This window comes from Pristiophorus japonicus, chromosome 15 (assembly GCF_044704955.1).
Source record: "Pristiophorus japonicus isolate sPriJap1 chromosome 15, sPriJap1.hap1, whole genome shotgun sequence".
In the NCBI taxonomy this organism is placed as follows: Eukaryota; Metazoa; Chordata; class Chondrichthyes; family Pristiophoridae; genus Pristiophorus; species Pristiophorus japonicus.
Window position 1 is genome coordinate 57,057,425 of NC_091991.1, and position 20,885 is coordinate 57,078,309.

General features: G+C 42.1%; 1 protein-coding gene across 3 annotated transcripts in view; it reads right to left on the minus strand.

The window, feature by feature from the left end:
- Positions 1-10,572: 10,572 nt before the first annotated feature.
- Positions 10,573-20,885, minus strand: part of LOC139280792 (uncharacterized) — a 228,693-nt gene continuing 218,380 nt past the window's right edge. For 2 of the 3 annotated variants that reach the window (XM_070900496.1, XM_070900492.1), the window contains 2 exons: positions 11,495-11,621; positions 10,573-10,855 (listed from right to left, as the gene is read on the minus strand). In XM_070900496.1, coding sequence (XP_070756597.1) covers positions 10,781-10,855; positions 11,495-11,621 — 202 coding nt within the window. In that variant the 3' untranslated portion in view covers positions 10,573-10,780. Of the gene's footprint in view, positions 10,856-11,494; positions 11,622-13,529; positions 13,552-20,885 lie in introns of those variants that run through there. The other variant, XM_070900494.1, reaches the window with a different exon arrangement.

Below are 20,885 nucleotides of genomic sequence, written 5' to 3' on the forward strand. Positions count from 1 at the left end.
ATAAGTTTCAATAAGATCACCTCTCATTCTTCTGAACGCCAATGTGTATAGGCCCAACCTACTCAACCTATTCTCATAAGTCAACCCCCTCATCTCCGGAATCAACCTAGTGAACCTTCTCTGAACAGCCTGCAATGCAAGTATATCCTTCCTCAAATACGGAGACCAAAACTGTACGCAGTACTCCAGGTGTGGCCTCACCAATACCCTGTACAGTTGTAGCAGGACTTTTCTGCTTTTATACTCTATTCCCCTTGCAATAAAAAGCCAACATTCCATTTGCCTTCCTGCTTACTTGCTGTATCTGCATACTAACTTTTTGTGATTCATACACAAGGACCCCTAGGTCCCTCTGTACTGCAGCACTTTGCAATTTTTCACCATTTAAATTATAATTTGCTTTTCTATTATTTCTGCCAAAGTGGATAACCTCACATTTTCCCACATTATACTCCATCTGCCAAATTTTGCCCACTCATTTAGTCTGTCTATATCCCTTTGCAGATTTTTTGTCCTCGTCACAATTTGCTTTCCCACCCATCTTTGTATCATCAGCAAACTTGGCTACATTACAATCGGTCCCTTCACCCAAGTCATTAATATAGATTGTAAATAGTTGAGGACCCAGCACCGCTCCCTGTGGCACCCCGCTAGTCACTGTTTGCCAACCGGAAAATGACCCATTTATTCCGACTCTGTTTTCGGTTAGTTAACCAATCCTCTATCCATGTTAATATATTACCCCCAACCCCGTGAGCTTTTATCTTGTGCAGTAACCTCTTATGTGGCACCTTATCGAATGCCTTCTGGAAATCCAAATACACCACATCCACTGGTTCCCCCCTTATCCACCCTGCTTGGTACATCCTCAAAGAACTCCAGCAAATTTGTCAAACATTTCATAAAACCATGCTGACTCTACTTGATTGAATCATGCTTTTCCAAATGTCCTCCTACTGCTTCCTTAGTAATGGACCCCAGCATTTTCCCAACCACAGATGTTTCCCAACCACTGCTTTATGTTTGTCTCCTTTTTTAAATAGGGGCGTTACATTTGCAGTTTTCCAATCTGCTAGGACCTCCCCAGAATCCAGGGAATTTTGGTAGATTACAACCAATGCATTCACTTCTCTTAAGACCCTAAAGTTTGTGATGTTGAGGAATATGCCATTCACTGTCCATTTTGTATGAAAATTGCACCGCGGTCACCTGTAACCTAATAAAACGTACCTGGACGCTTCACAGGAGGTTATCACACAAAATTAGACATCGAGCCACATAAGGTGATATTAGGGTAAATGACCAAAGTGGTAGGCTTTCAGAAGCATCTTAAAGGAGGAGAGGGAGAGAGGTGTAGGGTTTTAAGGAGGGAATTACAGAGTTTAGGACATTGGCAGCTGATGACGGAGCAATTAAAATTGGGGATGCGCAAGAATCCAAAATTGAAGGAGCGCAGAGATTTTGGAGGGTTTTAGGGCTGAAGGAGGTTACAGAGATAAGGTGAGGCAAGGCCATGGAGGGATTTGAAAACAAGGATGAAAATTTTAAAATTGAGGTGTTGCCGGACTGGGAGCCAAGATCAGTGAGCACAAAGGTGATGGGTGAACGCGACTTGGTGCGAGTTAGGCTATGGGCATCAAAGTTTCAGTGGAGGGGTCTAGAGAGGTGACAGTGAGGTAGAGCTGGGTGTTGTCAGTGTACATGTGGAAATTGATAGTGTGTTTTCAGATATGTCGCTGAGGGGCTGCATGTAGATGAGAAATAGGAGGGGGCTAAGGATAGATCCTGGGGGGACTCCAGAGGTAACGATGCAGGAGCGGGAGTGGGAAGAGAAGCCATTGGAGATGATTCTCTGGTTATGACTGGATAAGAATGAAACCAGGCGAGTGCAGTTCCACCCAGCGGGACGGCGGAGGAGAGGCATTAGAGGAGGATGATATGGTCAACCGTGTCGAAAGCTGCAGATAGGTCGAGAAGGACGAGAAAGAATAGGTTACCATGGTCAGTCACATAGGATGCCATTTGTGTCTTTGATAAGTGGTGTGGCAGTGGCAGAAACCTGATTGGAGGGATTCAAACATAGAGTTGAGGGAAAGATGGGCACGGATTTGGGAAGCGACAGAAAATTCAAGGACTTGAGAGGAAAGGGAGGTTTGAGACGGGCCGGTAGTTTGCAAAGAGAGAGGAGTCAAGGGTATGTTTTTTGAAGAGAGGGGTGATGACCAAGGTTCCGACTGAGCTACTTGGCCGTGCAGATGCGCAGTGGTCTGGAGGCTCCGTGCAGCTCGCTCCCGGGCTTTTCAATGTAAATAACCGCGCACAAGATGAGCTCGGAGAGAGTATGAGGGGAGGGAAACTAGAGAAAGAGGCAAGTTCAGGGCTGGGGCAGGGGGAACCTTAGAGGAAGTTTAGCATGATGGGCTAGGGGAAGCAGCAGACCGAATGGTCTCAATCTTAGTGACAAAGAAGTCCATGAGCTCCTCGCACTTCAACAACAACTTGTATTTATATAGCATCTTTAACGTAGTAAAACGTCCCAAGGCACTACACAGGAGTGTTATAAGACAAAACAAATAAATTTGACAATTTTGCACAAATAATCAATATAATTATTTGTAGGTCCAATAGTAGGACAAAGATATTAGAAATTACAACCTTTCTCTTCCAAAGCAACTTGCCTTTCGCTGTAGAATATGTGTTGTATTTCCCAAAAAGCAGCTTTACAGATCAGATCTACTGGATTATAAACATGCAGGCACAATCATTTCTAGTGGAGTAATACATCACACATGGGGCACATTGTATACACTATACTGACTCTTATGCAAAACAATTATTGTTACAGATGTGTAACAATTAATTACGAAAGGTTTGAGATGAACAGCCTGCTAATCTCTCTTGGTTGTATTGGTCAGTGGAGACACATTAGCCAGGATCTGGAAGAGCTTCATGTACCTTCTTTAAATAATGCTTCAGGATCTTCACCATCCACCAGAACAGACAGAACTTTAGTCTTATATCTCATCCAAAAGATGGCACTCCAACAATGCAGTACTTCCTCAGTACTGCACTAGATAGTCAGCCTAGATTATGTGGTCAAACCCTAAAGTGGGTCTTAAACCCAGAAGCTTTTGGTCCAGAGAGATGAGTGCAACCAATTTAGTCAAGCCAATGCACCTCTGCTGTGTTGGTGCTCCTCCCACTTAAAAAGGAAATCTCCCTTAAAAATAATGATAAATGTCATCAATTATCACAAACTCAATCCTTTGGCTATTGTTTTCAAAAAATTCCGTGGTGAATTTGTACACTATTACTTTCTCTTTATTCAGCACTGCTTATGCTCACTAGCATTCCAGTGATGTCATGACTTCTCACAGTCTGCAATCCACAACTTTCAACAGTTTTGTTCAAGAAGGAGAACATTTATTTCAGTATTCAAAGAATCATGAATAAATTAAATAAATGGATGTAATTTGTGCAGTGTTTGCATATTGAATTCTGGCATGTGAAGTACCCTGCCTGTCAGGGTGGCAGCTGATGTATCCTGGTGGGATTGGGTTCCATCCACGCAACACCTATTTTTCCCAAATCAAAATAGTACCCCTTTATTGTATAAACAAATACACTCCTTTAAATATATCTTTATATTGCAATCATACATGCAAATAATTAATGTAGAATTATTTTTAATGAGAAAAAGGTCATTGAATTACAGATGGTAGCAGCCTATCTAGTAAATTAATGTTCACAGATCAATATTACTTGTGTTGAGGAGCAAGCACAGCTACTATTTAGGGTCTGGGTTCAAACCTTATACCACCCGGCAACAGCACATACAAATGCGTGTGTTAGTTAAGACATAATAGTGTGGCACATTTGAGATGTATGAGAGTCAGTATGTCTGAGATGCCATGTAATCCTTTAAGTGGCATTAAATCAAAGAACATCTCATTCCATTTGTGTGATGTAGCTGCTTCTGTTGTCAGGAGACAGAAGGAAACAAAGGTGAGATGAATGTAAGAGCTGATCCGGCTGAGTGACAGAGATCAAGCAGTACAAAATATAACATACAACACACAATTCTGTTGAAGGTTAGAAATTACTTCACCAGCACTGCAGGGCAGAATTGAAATTTGGAGGTGGGTAGGAAGTGGGAGCGGGGAGCTGGAAAGCAGTCAGAAAACCTTGGGAGAATGGATTTCCTGCTGAATTTAACGGCAGGGCCTGATTTAGCATTTCAAAGCACTGATATCCGCCCACAGCCCGCCAGGAGAGGCTGGCTGTCGGGTGGGTAAGCCTGCAGCACCAGACTGCAGAAGAGGGAGGGATGGGGGGGGGCGGCAGGGGAGGAAATTGTGGGCGGAGGATGATTGGGGGCTGGAGGGGGCAGGTCGGAAGTGGATCGGGGGCTGGAGGGTGATCGGAGACCGGGGTGTGGGGAGGAGGTCGAAAGAAGGGATTGGGGCCTGAGGATCGAAGGTCAGTGGGGAGAAACAGAGATCAGAGGCCTTGAAGGGGGAGGGGGCTTTGGGGGGCAGATTGGAATGGTCGTGGGGGGGTGTCCAATCACAGGGGGTTAGCGAGGCAGGGACACTGAATCCAGCAGGTAAGTGGAAAGGCACTTACCTCCTGGATCCAGCAGTACTTGCCTTCCTTTTGCTGGTGGGTTCCCTGAGGCCTGGGAAACCCGACCAGCCAGAGTTAAATTTAAAATGGTGGATCACCATGAGTCACGGAGCCTCAATTATATTATTTAAAGTGCCATCCCATCTCCTGGGAGCATGTTGGAGAGGAGTTAGGGTCGGGATTCAGATTTTTAGCTCTTTAAACTCCCACTCGATCTCAACCCACCCATTATTTGGGGTTAAAATTTCTCTGCAGTCTCTGAGCTCAAGCTGCGATCAGATGGGCACTCCTGTAATTCCACTGAAGAATAAGAGAAAATACACAGAGGGTAACCAAGAGCCAGGATCACAATACAGAAAAGATAATAGTGGCATTAATTATGTTATGAAAGATGTGTGAATTAAATGTTAGTTCATGTATATCTGCATTTAACTTTGTTTTCGATAATTCTGGCAAGAGAAAGGTTGTTAATTTACTGGGTGATGTGCCATGTACCCACTGTGATTGGTCTGGTTTGTGTCACTGTTAATATATAACGGGTTAATGTAAGACAGTTCAAACAAGCTGAATTTTAGACTTGTAAGGTAAATTTCTAATCTATTTCCTGATGTAGAATTGAAGAAATGGGGTTAAAGGTTCCTCTGATACTCATTGGTCTTTAAATGATTCATGGATTTGTTGCCAAGGGGTACTTACAAGTATGTTAAGTAGGGAATAGTGGATAGGCAGAAGTATGTTACACAGTACATAGCATATATCTAGAAGCATCTTATGTAGAAAATATTAGAAAGCTGTGATAAAGCTGTAACTGCATGTTGTGATTAACAAAACTTAAAATCCTGTAGAAAGTGGGAGTAATCCCCAGATTTTTGCACAAGCTTAGCATTCCTAAGGGATCCAGATATAATGTGCAGATTCCCTTTTTGAAGTTCGTAACACTTAACTCTGTTTTGGGAGATGCATGCCTTGCATAGAAGAAATCCTATGCTATAGACAGCCACAATGACCCTAAAAGAAGCCAAAATGTATACAACAGTACAAAGTACCACAGAGAAGCAACTATGTAGCCACAGAGTTTAAGGACCGTGTGTATGCTTGACCTACAGGTACGAGATGAGATGTTTTCATATATTGTTGAAAGTGATGTTTAATTTGAGGCAAATGTCTAATTTGAAATTTCTTTAAATGCTGGATATCAGACTGGAGAAATGTTGACATTCTGTTTCTACTTTACATGAACAATTTAAATAAAGTACAAGATTCTAGTAAAAGCTCAAAATGCCCTGTTTAAGTCTGGTATAAATTCTAGTCTTGCAATACTTTTTTTACATTTTGTGTAAATTTTGTTGAAAAAAGTCATTGTATCTCATGGGATGATACTGTTGCACCACACATGGGGCCAGACTTTCCACATTGTAAAATAGCTCAGTTTTTTTGGCGTTATTTCCGATTAACGGCTGTTTTTCTAGGCCGAAATAATGCCCAAAAAATAAGGCCAAAGTTTTGCCAATATTATTTTTAATTTTGGCGTAGTTCATAAATACCTCCGTTTTTAAGAATGGAGCTAAATTTTTCACCTTAAAAATAACCCCTGTTCTGCGCATGCCCAGATCTCGAAGAATTTAGATTTCAAGGACGAAGCACAATAGCAATTCAGCAGAAATTTCGGCCACTGTGTTACAGAAACCTATAACTATAAAGTTTAGATAACCACAAACTACCTAGGCAAAAGGAACAATTTTGGAAGGAGTGGCTCAATTCACCCATCTCCGAAATTTGAATTAAAAGTCATTTAAAACCGAAGCTGCCTATTAGAACTGACTCGGTGTGAGCAGCAGAATCTCAGATGTCGCCCAGGTCGGATCGGGATGGCGTGCTGGTTCCTTGGGCTGCTGCACTTCATCTCCCTGCTGCCGGTGGTGATGTTGCCTCCCAGATTGGGTTGGGACGGTGCGCTGGTTCCTTGGGCTAGAAATAGGATCCCACCCAAATACGGGCACAGGATAGCGAAATCAGAGGTTTTATTTCAACCCTGGCTATGGTTCTATAATGGAGAATCATTCTTTCCTATTCTTGTTCAACAAAGGATGAAGTCACCACTCTAGGCTTCCTGGAGTTTCTATCATAACATTGCCTCTGTTGGCATGGCAAATGAACCAGTAGAAGACACAGAATAGAGAGTATTTATCATTCCTATATAAAATATAGGTTTTGTTCCCTCCCAAAGCTTTAACTTTTAGCTCCCTTTCCCAAGATGGCCCCGTTATCGCCGATTTCCATCTGACTCCACCAGGTAAGGCAAGATTTTTCTAAGTGGTATTTAGCATTTTCCTAAAAAAATCCTGATTGGCGAAACTCGCAAAAAATGGCGTTATTGTTGGGTTTGACTCCAACTGAAGTCACAAAGTCCATACTCAAAAAAAAATTGGCCCTTATTTTTTAAGGACGGCGTTACACCACTGGCGAAAATAGCAAAATGGTCCTAAATTTACTTAGCTCCAAAAAAAACGTTTTGAGCTTCAAAAAAAATGGAGCTAAATCGTGGTGAACCTCGGGCCCATGATGCGTGACTGTTCATCCTTAGCCTTCAAAATAGGGATGGACACATTTTTAACAACCTAAAACTTGAAAGGAATATGGCTACACTTTTGCAATGACATCCACAGGTCAATCTCTGCTGACTTTTTAAAGACACTATCGGCCGTTGGGTAGGGTGGAGAGGGGAGTGACACCTGCCAGGTTCACTGTTGTTACCAGTGACAACAGCAGCTATCCAATACACCAATCACAACATGACAATAGATAATTAAAACAGAAAATGCTGGAAATACTCAGCAGGTCAGGTAGCATCTGTGGAGTGAGAAACAAGATTAACGTTTCAGGTCAATGACCCTTCGTCACAACTGCCAGAACGGCAGTTCTAATGAAACGTTAACTCTCCACAGATGCTGATTGACCTGCTGAGTATTTCCAGCATTTTCTGTTTTTATTTCAGACTTCCAGCATCCACCGTATTTTGCTTTTGTATGACAATAAATATGGCGATTATACTCTTTTGGTGTGGTGACCTGATTGAGGTCGAAGATTATGAAAGGGTTTGATAGGGTAAATGTAGAGAAGATATTTCCATTTGTGCGCAAGACCAGAACTGGGGGCCATAAATATAAGATAATCACTAATAAATCCAGTAGGAAATTCAGGAGAGACTTCTTTACCCAGAGCGTGGTTAGAATGTGGAACTCGCTTCCATGGGGAGTAATTGAGGCAAATAGCACAGAGGCATTTAAGTGGAAGCTAGATAAGCACATGAGCAAGAAAGGAATAGAAGGATATATTGATAGGGTTAGACGAAGAAGGATTGGTTGTGGCTCGTGTGGAGCATAAACACCGGCATAAACCTCTTGGGCCGAATGGCCTTGTTTCTATTCCTGTTAATACTTTGTAACTCTGCATTTTATGTTTTATGATGTTTTTCTGAGTTTATCCTGTGTTCTAAAGAAAGATTTGCAACAAGAAATCCCAAATATAAATCAAGTCTCACATCCTACATTGTTCATCCTCAACCAGTTACTTTCCTTGCCATGATATTGCCACAATATTGGGAGTCCCTGCAGCAGAGGGCAGATTGCAAATTCACGTTCCATCTGATTCATGACCCCTGTTGATTAAAATGAATGGATGGAAATCCTGGGGGCCACGAAATGGGCTCACTACACACACTTCCAGTTTGCAAAGCTCTATACTAGGAGTGCCAAAGATGAAAATGTACCCTCTGGTTTACTTGATTTTCAAAAAGCATCAGATAAAGTTGCACATGCAGATTTTGTAAGGCTCATGCAATTAATGACAACTTGGGTAACTGGATTGGAAATTAGCTTAGCAATATGAAGCAGAAGATGACCAATAGAAGTTCAATATGCTGTGGGGTAGTTGTAGTGGAGTTTCACAGGGCCAATCTGGGATCTCTGTTTTTCATACTCAGAAATGATCTGGAGAAGAATCCTTATAATAATATAACATTTGCTGCCAATGGCAAGCTATATGACTGGGTGATCAGTTTCAGGGAGGTAAACACATTCAGAGATCTGGATCAGTTCAATAGCTAAGGTGAGGAAAGGAAGGACTAATAAATAAAACGCAGATATATACATTTTTAAACGTAGGAGTGCTTATAGAGAAGGCACAAAAATGCATAAATTTTCAACGTTTTGTACATGGGAACCTTGAATACAAAATTAAAAAGTATAAAAGCAGGGAAGTCTTGCTACAGCTATATAAGGTATTGGTGAGGCCACACCTGGAATACTGCGTGCAGTTTTGGTTTCCATATTTACAAAAGGATATACTTGCTTTGGAGTCAGTTCAGAGAAGGTTCACTAGGTTGATTCCGGAGATGAGGGGGTTGACTTATGAGGAAAAGTTGAGTAGGTTGGGCCTCTACTCATTGGAATTCAGAAGAATGAGCGGTGATCTTATCGAAACATATAAGATTATGAGGGGGTTTGACAAGGTGGATGCAGAGAGGATATTTCCGCTGATGGGGGAGACTAGAACTAGAGGGCGTGATCTTAGAATAAGGGGCCGCCCATTTAAAACAGAGATGAGGAGAAATTTCTTCTTTCAGAAGGTTGTAAATCTGTGGAATTCGCTGCCTCAGAGAGCTGTGGAAGCTGGGACATTGAATAAATTTAAGACAGAAATAGATGGTTTCTTAAACGATAAGGGAATAACGGGTTATAGGGAGCGGGCAGGGAAGTGGAGCTGAGTCCATGATCAGAACAGCCATGATCTTATTGACTGGCAGAGCAGGCTCGAGGGACTGTATGGCCTATTCCTGCTGCTATTTCTTATGTTCTTATGTAAAGAGGCAATGTTAAATTTGTATAAGACGTTGGCCCAGAACTAAATGTGGCCTTGGGCACCCCATTATTGCAATGATTTTAGAGTCATGGAAAAGGTACAACAAAAGCTTACTAGAATAATACCAGGAATGAGAAAATATAGTTATAAAGAAAGGCTTGAAAAACTGGAGCTTTTTCACTGTAAATGAGATTAAAAGTGAATCTAATAGAAGTCTTCAAAATAGGAAAAGTTTTGAAAAGGTACAATAGTGAGAGATAATTTCTACTGGTCGTAAAGTCAATAGCAGGGGTCATGGACACAGAATTATCACTGGAAGAATAAAGGGGGAGGTTGAAAGATTTTTTCCACACACAGGATTATTATAATGCTTTACTACAAGTAGCTATTGAGGCAAAGACAAATAGCATTTAAAATGGAGCATTTAAAATAAGTTTGAAAAGGAAAAATATGAAAGTATACAAAAAAAAGGGACATTGTATTAGAAGGGGTATGTCCTTAGACTGAAAGGCTTCTTTTGTGCTGTAATTGCTATGATTTTATGGAATGTACTAATATCTGGTTAGAATGGAATTAAATGTTCTGTGGATATGCATGAGCTGAGATGATCAAATACTTCATGGATTGCTGCTGGAATCAAGAAAATGTTATCTATGGAAAGAAGATGTCAGGGTTGAACAATGGAGGTGTAAATGTAGATAGATATTAAAGGATTTTGCTCAAATATCTTTGAGGGTCAGTGAGAACATTTGGCTTTGCTATTTAAATAAGTATGCAGAAGTCGATAATGGGGCAGATTACACATACTCTGGAAGGAGCAGAGTTGATGGGCTCAAATGGCCGTTTCTCATTCCATGCTTTCCTACTTTATTCTCTGTTGTTCCCTTCCTGCTTTCCATTAATCTCTGTGCTGAAGTATAACCACTTTTGCAGGCATCCCACAATCTGATACAGAAAAATGTTTACAATTCTTTATTTAATGCGTAACTGTATTTTAAACAATCAAAATAAATGTTTAATACTACGTTTTAAGTCCCTCTATTTTTAGAATAAGCAGCTGAATTTATTTTACAGTACACAGCTGTTAATAAAAGTGTCCTTTTGCAGGAGCATTCATTCAGACATAACTCATTACACATAAGCTCCATAACATGAGTTTAATGTTTTTTTTTGGCATTGATAGGGGTCTCTCAGTGTTAAAGGTTACAAACTTATACCCAAAGCTATCTGTGCAAATGTTTTAGAAATGTTTTACAAGCAACCCACTCAATCTCTTTTCCTTGAACAAATACAGTCACAAAGTGAATTGTTGAAGCTCATTCGGACAATTCGACCATCCAGTGTTCCAGGGCATACTGAATAAATCCATCTGGTGGAGAGAGGAAGAAAGATCTAATTAAACTGCAGTGCAATGTGTGGTACCTTGACCATATGGCCAATTTAAGTGAACTTTAATGGTGAATGTCAGCAGGCTCTTTGGCAGTGGGATGCATCACAGCTAAACCCAATTTTACCTTCACTGGACATCCACACTTACCCACTTCAAGCAGGGATCATGATTAGGAGTGGATACCCTTGCTGATTTTTTTTCTTTCCCACTCTCTAATTTGGAGACACTGAGACCAGTTGTAGTCTTCACTCCTGTACCGGCTGAGATCAGCTAACTGAACACTGTTTGGAGATCAGACCTTCTCATTGGATAAACCCATTAAGCAATTTGGGAGTCCCTAATCTCTGAATTCTGCAGCCATTTATCATTTGTGAGAGCTTTATATATATATATATATATATGTTATATACATATATATACTAAGATTCTTAACAGGGTGGAAGGACAAACTGTATATTATCTGCTAGCTTTTTTCAGGTTCCACTTTAGCCCCTCTCAGCTCCTTTTTCATCTCCCCACTACACTTTCTATATTCTTCATGTCCAGGTAAGATTCTTGTTTAATGGACTCTCTTGTGAGAAGGAGAATTCCTGGAGCCTGCTTAGAAAGATACTCTACCTGTCTTCTTCGAAACTCCTTTGAGTTCGCACTTTGCCAATGGGATGTTGCAGGTATAGAGTCCAAGGCAACCTCGACACTCTGAGACTCTGTTGCAGGATCTGGATTCAATGTTTGCACAGATGCTCTGTCGGAACACGACAAAACCACACACTGGCTTAAGTTAGGTTATTAACTGGAATGACGAGATGATTTTCAGCACCTCCGTGTCACTGTGTCAAGTATAACAGATCCCTCACAGTACAATGTGAATCTTGCTTTTTTTTTTGTTACCATTTTGACTTTTTTCATATTTTTCTCTTTGCCCTCCTGTTCGGAGGGCTCCGATTCATGCATAAATGCAGTTTCATGGGAAGCAGTGACTTTCTGGTTCTCTGCCCAAATGACCATTCTTCATATGTGTGAGCCTCAATAGTGAATGCCCGAAGGCTATTAAAATGAAGGGCTATCGAGGCTGTGGTTGATTCTGGATAGTGATTAGAAGCAGGCATTCTGCACATTGAGCACAAAAAAATCTAAGCTGACACTCCAGTGCAGTGCTAAGGGAGCACTACACTGTTGGAGGTGCCGTCTTTCGGATGAGACGTTAAACCGAGGCCCCGTCTGCGCTCTCAAGTGGACGTAAAAGATTCCATGGCACTATTTCGAAGAAGAGCAAGGGAATTATCCGCAGTGTCCTGGCCAATATTTATCCCTCAATCAACATAACAAAAGAACAGATTATCTGGTCATTATCACATTGCTGTTTGTGGGAGCTTGCTTGTGTGCAAATTAGCTGCCACATTTCTTATATTACAACAGTGACTACACTCCAAAAGTACTTCATTGGCTGTAAAGTGCTTTGAGACGTCCGGTGGTCGTGAAAGGCGCTATATAAATCCAAGTTTTTTCATTTCTCCTCTCCTTCGCCCAGGATACTGATGGCAATTGTAGCAGTCCCTCTGTGGCTTAGATTAGGTTGGCTAAATCAGCTCAGATTCTAGTCAATCCTGAGAGCTTCCTAGCCTGTATGGCTACACAGTGAAATGTATCCACTGAGCCATTGGAGACTTACCCCACAGTTACGGAGCATAGATAGCCTTATCACTGAACTGGTAACGACAGCATCAAGTAAAATACTCTGTTTACTCTGTTTTTTTAAAGAAGAGTGCTGCCATTTCTCATAACTTCACCCACAACAAAGTATAGAACAAAAAAGGTAGAGAACAAGAAAAAGCATTTCAGCCCATCTGGCCCACCCTCCCAACAGCCCAAGAACAACAGACAGCCATGGACCTCAGCCCCACCCCTCTCCCTACCAATTCATTTAATCTCTTGAGGAAGGTTAATAAGAAATATAACTTTCAAGAAGGCAGAACCTCCATAAATCGAAATGAATGAAAACTTCAGATTATCTGCTGCGATTACAGTCAGTTATCAATCCTGAGTGGTTACATGTCACCTCTCAGTCTCAGCATACTGGAACCATATTGCTCCAGAGAACAGTTGACCATCAATGTCTAGATTGACCAAGAAATCTTTAATCCTTACCATAATTGGATATTGCTTTTCTAAAATCAGTGTAGTATTAAATACTTGCAAATGGAAGAGCAGTTTTTAATTAATGTAAAACAGAATACTCCCTTGAGTGTGGTTTACTTTTCCTTCATCAATAGAGCAATATTATTTGTGTATAGGTGATTCAGCTGGTGATGAGTCCAAGGTAAGTTTCTTCTAGGAATGCAATGAAAGTGACTCCATAAACTGAACTAAAACACATTAAACCCAAGACTATTCAAAACTACTGCATGGTTGCTGAGGTAGTGGAGATACAGAAAGCAGACATAAATTGGCAGTTTCACTCATCCTACGAATGACTGTTGCGAGAAATGGGGAAATTTAAACTGGTGCAGTTTAATCTTACATTTGAGGTTATGACACATTGATGTAGAAGAAGCTTTACTCTGCCTCTAAGCCATGCTGTACCTAAACTGGCAGTGCTTGAAGCTGACATTAAAGGCTAAAGCAATGCATAAAATGTTGTGTTCCAACACTGGCATCCCTCATATTGTGGAGCACTAAAAAAAGAACAGAAACGAGTCAAAGTAAAATAGTCCATTATTAAGGAAGCAGCAGCAGGACATTTGAAAAAGCATAATACAGTCAAGCAGAATCAGCATGGTTTTATGAAAGGGAAATCATATTTGACAAATTTGCTGGAGTTCTTTGAGGATGTAACGTGCAGGGTGGATAAGGGGGAACCAATGGATGTGGTGTATTTGGATTTTCAGAAGGCATTCGATAAGGTGCCACAGAAAAGGTTACTGCACAAGGTAAGAGCTCACGAATTTGAGGGTAATATATTAGCATGGATAGAGGATTGGCTAACTAACAGAAAACAAAGAGTCGGGATAAATGGGTCATTTGCAGGTTGACAAATGATAACTAATTGGGTGCCACAGGGATTGGTGCTGGGGCCTCAACTATTTACAATCTATATTAATGACTTGGATGAAGGGACCGAGTGTAATGTAGCCAAGTTTGCTGATGATACAAAGATGGGTGAGAAAGCAAATTGTGAGGAGGACACAAAGAATTTGCAAAGGGATATAGACCGGCTAAGTGAGTGGGCAAACATTTGACAGATGGAGTATAATGTGGAAAAGTGTGAGGTCATCCACTTTGGCAGGAAAAATAAAAAAGCAAATTATTATTTAAATGGAGAGAGATTACAACATGCTGCAGTACAGAGGGACCTGGGGATTCTTGTGCATGAAACACAAAAAGTTAATATGCAGGTACAGCAAGTAATCAGGAAGGCAAATGGAATGTTGACCTTTATTGCAAGGGGGATGGAGAATAAAAGCAGGGAAGTCCTACTACAACTGTACAGAGTATTGGTGAGACCATACCTAGAGTACTGCATACAGTTTTGGTCTCCTTATTTAAGGAGGGATATACTTGCATTGGAGGCAGTTCAGAGAAGTTCACTTGGTTGATTCCTGAGATGAAGGGGTTGACTTATGAAGAAAGGTTGAGCAGGGTGGATGACTCATTGGAGTTTAGAAGAATCAGAGGTGATCTTATTGAAACGTATAAGAATCATAGAAATTTACAGCACGGAAGGAGGCCATTTCGGCCCATCGTGTCCGCGTCTGCCAACAAGAGGCTATCCAGCCTAATCCCACTTTCCAGCTCTAGGTCCATAGCCCTGCAGGTTACAGCACTTCAAGTGCACATCCAAGTACTTTTTAAATGTGATGAGGGTTTCTGCCTCTACCACCCTTTCAGGCAGTGAGTTCCAGACCCTCACAATCCTCTGGGTGAAGAAATTTCCCCTCAAATCCCCTCAACATCTTCTACCAATTACTTTAAATTTATGCCCTCTGGTTGTTGACCCCCTCTGCTGAGGGGAATAGGCCCTTTTTATCCACTATATCTAGGCCCCTCATAATTTTATACACCTCAATGAGGTCTCCCCTCAGCCTCCTCTGTTCCAAAGAAAACAAACCCAGCCTATCCAATATACTGAGGGGGCTCAACAAGGTAGATGCAGAGAGGATGTTTCCACTTGTGGGCATAGGGGGCATAGTTTAAGAATAAGGGATCACCCATTTAGAACTGAGATGAGGAGAAATTTATTTTCTCAGAGTGTCATAAATCTGTGGAATTCTCTGCCCCAGAGAGCTATGGAGGCTGGGTCATTGAATATATTTAATGTGGAGATAGACAGATTTTTGAGTGATAGGGGAATAAAAGGTTATGGGGAGCGGGCAGGGAAGTGGAGCTGAGCCCAAGGTCAGATCAGCCATGATCTTATTAAATGGCAGAGCAGGCTCGAGAGGCCAATGGCCTACTCCTGCTCCTCTTATGTTCTTATGTTCTTATGAAAGAAGGAAGAGGGAAAGTAATAGAAATGTTAAAGGTGCAGTCTTGTGTCGTCAGCTTTTATATAATTATTCGCTATATAAAAATAGCAATTAAAGCAAGTGTACAAGATTAATATTTTTCTAATTGAGACTGAGACCAAGATTTGGGTGATTTTAGATCTTGAATTGTAACTTTTCCTGGAAGTAACTAATTCTGGCAATTACTGACCTGTATCGGGCACAGTTCTAAATCCAATATATTTCCAAAATTGTTTTATTCAGGTTATAGTTTATTTCTTATCCAGTTCTATGTTCTACCCTGGGTTCCTGTGTTTTTTAGTTTAATATAAATCTTTCATTTGAAAGTTTGTCAAAGATTTCTGCAAGTTCAAATAAACTATGTTTTATATTCAATATTAGTGAACAGATAATACTCGAAGTATTTCATATTTACAGAGATGGAGGTTTGATGGGCAGATAGAGAAAGGAAGAACAATGAGAAAGGAAAAAAAAGAGAATGAGATACATCAAGATGAATATGAGACTAAGTAAGCAGAGAGCCAAGTTATAGAGAAAAAAATGTCAGTATCAAACTGGGAAAGAAAGTCCAACCATAAACTTAGGTATTAGATATAGGGCCCGAATTTGATGAAGGCCTCCGGCCGCCCAAGTGCCGCCCAAAGGACCGCCGATGACCGCTGAGGTCCCTGACAGTTCTTTGGGCGGGGTTTTCATCAGGAAGGTCCCTCGAAGGTCGTCGGGCGGCAAAGCAGCGACGTATGCCACCAATCTGGGCGGGAGCCGGCGGGAGCTTTCATTCTTGATGGCAAATGAGCTTGTCACCCAAGTGTCGCCGAGAATGGAGTCAGGCCCACGGAGGGTCGAACACCTAAAAATAAAAAGTATAAAAAAAACACCTGACGACCTTCAGGGGACCCCCAAACAGATAAGTCCCTGTAAAGAAATACATTTTAAAAATGTCACTAACCTGTTTTCCCCCATCTTCACACTTACCGTTGAGGACAGAGCAGCCTCCACCGCTGTCCTGCTGCCAACACCAGCCGACAATTGCCTGCATAAATATGGCATCTTAGCGGGCAGGAGTGTACTTACCCACATCGGCCGTCCGCTGACGTCAGCGGGCGCTTCCCGGTGGCTTTCCCCTCCCACCCACTCCAGGCCACGTCGAAAGTGGCACTGGGCAGTTCGAGCAGAGCAGTGGGCGGTAAGTTCATCAATTTCAGCCCCTATATAGAGTGCATGAGGAAGGTGGAGAAGCAAAAATAGAGCAAATAGAATGATCAGATCATAGCATAACTGGACAGAGAAAATGGAGTAAGAGATTTAGGGGCCGAAATTACCCCCGCTCGAAGCGCACCCTGTTTCAATGGTTTTTACCGCTGCAGTGGCTGAGGTCACCTCTTGAGTGACATTCCACTTTTTTTGTTATTGTTCTTTCTGATCCGGAAGTCGCTCTTAATGGGGGCGGTTATAAGGCGGTGACACCACTAGAATGGCGGTGCAGAGTGGCCGCCGCGATGACATCATCGTCACGGTGCCGCGTCACCACTGCTCTCCTCTTCACTTAAAAGGTAGAGCCTCCGCGATCTTAAAACTTCGGTCCACTGGACCACCAGGGAGGGTTTTAACCGGGCCAGCAGCCTGGCACCCAAGAGGGGGTGCCAGGCTGCCTATTGGCGGCCTGGCCGAACCCGGGGGCATAATTGTCGGGCCGACATGGCCGTTGGCCAACAAAAGAAAACATGGCGGCAGCATCAGTGCATCCTCCCCTTTAAGGGAAGCTCCACCGCCATTGCAGAAGGCCTCAGGCTCACTGGATCACCGGGAAAAAACAGGTTTTGGCACCGCACCGCCAGGCGGGCCAAAGATTTTCACGGCAGAAATAACACGGGAGCGAAATTTTGAAAATGGCGGCCATTACACAAAAAGTCGGTGACCATTGCACTCCGCAGTGTGGCCGCCGCTTTCCGGTGTTAAGAGGCCTTAAGGAAAGAGGCAATTTAGGCCCCATAGAGTTTAAACAGAGCTGGAGAAAGAAATGGAGAATTAGATATATTAGATATTTATAAAGATGCAGAGACAGTTTTTATAATGTATGAAAAGCACTAAATTAAAACCCTTGCCAACCCTGTGAATGATGGTGGTCTTTCACTTGAGTGAGAGAACAACTTGATGCACGTATTGCTAATGAGATATCCTATTGGTGTGTAAGGTTCCCAGCGGAACCTTCTATTGCCTTTAGACACCTGTCATTGTAGACGTGCAAGTGTAAACGATTAATCCCGTGATCAGTGAAATCAATCGTACTCAGAAAGGCAAAGTCAGGCTAAGAGTATGACAGAGAGAGTGAACCCATAGGTGAGATAGAAAGAAATAGCTGGAGAAATAACTGAGAGAGGGACGGATCGAACCCGAGAGAGAAATATAGATGGACACAGTCTTTGTACATCTCAACATGATTATAGGTAGTTTTGAGGAGCATTAGAATATTTTTGATTGTGTAATAAACAAAATTCCTTTTACACAGGGGCGGACTGGCCATATGGGAAATCGGGAGTTTGAATGTCCCGTTGAATGATTCCATATTGCTATCGCCCTCTCACCCCTCCACCCCCACTGTCTTTTCTGTGAGAATCCTGCGTCTTTTCGAGGAATCAGTCCAAGTGTTACATTACAGTTACACGCTCCGCTACAATCTCTCACCGCTCCTCCACCGCCATCTCTTGCTGCTCCTCTGCCACAAAACATTCGCCGCATTTCCGCCACGATCTCTTACCGCACCTCCGCACCAAACATTTGCCACACCTCCGCCACGATCATGCGCCGAATCTCAGCCACGATCCCTCACCGGACTTCTGCCTCGAGCTCTCGCCGCTTCTCCGCTTCAATCATTCGTCGCACCTCCGCCATGATCTCGCGTCGCTCATTTGAATGGCTGAATGACTCTCACACCATCTAGCACCTTATTTTTGTGAGACATTCTCTGCTTTGGTCCAAAGTTCAATAAACTCCATGTTCATCAGAAAGTTGCTTCAACTTTTAACCCAACTCATACTGCAAATGTATTCCAGAAATACGGGCTTTCGCTCCCACAGGAACCATTGCTTTTTTTGATATATATTAATGACCTAGACTTAGGTATACAGGACATAATTTCAAAGTTTGCAGATGACACAAAACTTGTAAATGTAGTATAGTGAGGACAGCAACAGACTTCAGAAGGACATAGACTGATGAAATAGGCAGACACATGTTACAGGGCCCAGAAGAGCCGAGGGTCCAGAGGCAGGACGGGCCAACCCACACTGCGATATGTGTGTGCTCTAGGTCTGTGCAGCAGAGCAGGTCTCCAGTCGTCCTGGGTAACCCTTGTCACTGGATAAAGGCCTAGCTCTGTCAAACCAGTGTGGTGGCTGATGTGCAACGGTCACCACAGGTTAAAAAAATTCACGCACAGACATCTTCCATCTCTCGAGTTCAGGACTGGAATATCAGGTCCTTCACTGAAACATCTGCAAACTCATTCTGTTTGGTGTGGAAGCAAGTCATCCTCGTTCGAGGGACCACCTATGATGATGATGATGACAGTTACACGCCAGGTGTCATTGACACCAGCACCTTCTTTTGGAGTGGTGTGAGCACACAGCACTCAGTTATATTACCTGTCCCCACTGTCTCTCATTCTGAAAAAGCAGAGACTGCATGTGAACTTACTACACGCAGAGTGCTGCCCATCAACCTCTCACTGCTTGTGGAGTTTCTAGTGTTACAAAACGCAAGCTGCCCCATCAGTTGTCTTATAGAATGTTAAAGGCGATCAGCGGGACTATCTGGATGTTAGGGTTTTGTATTCTTAGTCTGGATATTTTTCTTGGGCTCAGCATCTCAGACCACTCCCTATGACCCAAAGCCTACTTTTACCTGCCTGACATCTGGTTAATTGGTAGCGAGCCCAGGGTTCAAACTAAAAATCTACTTCCCTGTGTTTTGGCTTACTGGTTATATCACATGCATCAGGTGATTGTTCTTGACTTCAGAATATACACTTTACTGGACTGTGATTTAGACAATCAACCACTAAACAGATTTATTAAACAGTAAATGGACAGAAGCGATAATGTATATTTTCAGTGGTTACCTCAGATGATAGAAAATAACAGTCACATCTGCTGTGTTAACTTGCAATGTAAACTAGACTGAACACAAGGTCGCTGAATATAATCTTTACATGGCAGTTTGCTGCTGATTGTTCAGAGTCTATCTGGTTTATTGTCTCTCTATGATGGTTTCAGACAGTCTCTAATTTTAACAAAACAGGCTGAGAAATACTTTTCAAAATTTGACTGAGACAAAGAAAATGTAAATATACATCTCAAATTCAAAAAGAGCTTCATGCAATTACACGGAATCTGGAGGTCATTGGGCCAACTGGTCTATGCAATTATTTATACTCCACACAAGTCTGTTCCCAGTCTAATTACCATGCCACTTACCCCCCCCCCCCCCCCCCGTTCCATTCTCCCTCGTATGCATCAAGCCACTTAATGCAACGATGTTATCTGCTTTAACCACTCCATGTGAATCTTACTTGATCTGTTGACGGCTATCTTATATTTATGCCCTCTGGTTTTGGACTCACCATATGTGGAAACAGTTTCTCCATGTCCACCCTGTCGATCCCCATTCATAATTTAATGACCTCTATCAGATCTCCTTATTTCCAGAGAAAAGAATCCCAGCCTACTCAATCTTTCCTGATAGTTACCTCCTCTTAATTCTGGTACCAATCTTGTAAATCTTTTCTGCACTTTCTCCGGTGCTTCAATATTGTCTTTGCAGTATGGAGACCAGAATAATTCTATGACAGAAATAATTTGTTAAAAAAGGAAAAGAATACTTAATTTTCTGAAATAGTTTTGATATCCATTCTTCAGAATTGGAGTATAGGGTTTGACAGAAGCATAGGACCAAGTGTGGCCTAACCAAGGTTCGAGCTAAATTTAACATTACCTCTGTTTTTGTATTCGGTTCCTCTAGAAATGAATCCCAGTACTTAGTTTGCGCTCTTTATGGCCTTATCAACTTGCATTGTTACTTATAGCAACTTATAAGAACATAAGAAATAGGAGCAGGAGTAGGCCATACGGCCCCTCGAGCCTGCTCCGCCATTCAGTACGATCATAGCTGATCTGATCATGGACTCAGATCCACTTCCCTGCCAACTCCCCATAACCCCTTATAACCTTATATATTTGTCTTCCCAGATCTCTTTGCTCCTCTATCCCATCCAGTTTCTCACCTTGCAAAGAATAATCTAGATGCTTGTATTTGAATTCAATGGCTACTCCTTCAGATACCTGACCCAAACTGCGCTCCCCAGCTGTGGTTTTCTGTCTATTCATTTGTGTACTCTAGGCTTTGTGTATGAAGTTAGGCCATTTTCTGTCAACGAGCCTGATTTTAAACCCATATGACCATGACGGAAAGAAAAAAAGTAAACGCCATGACAGGAAGTTGGGCTC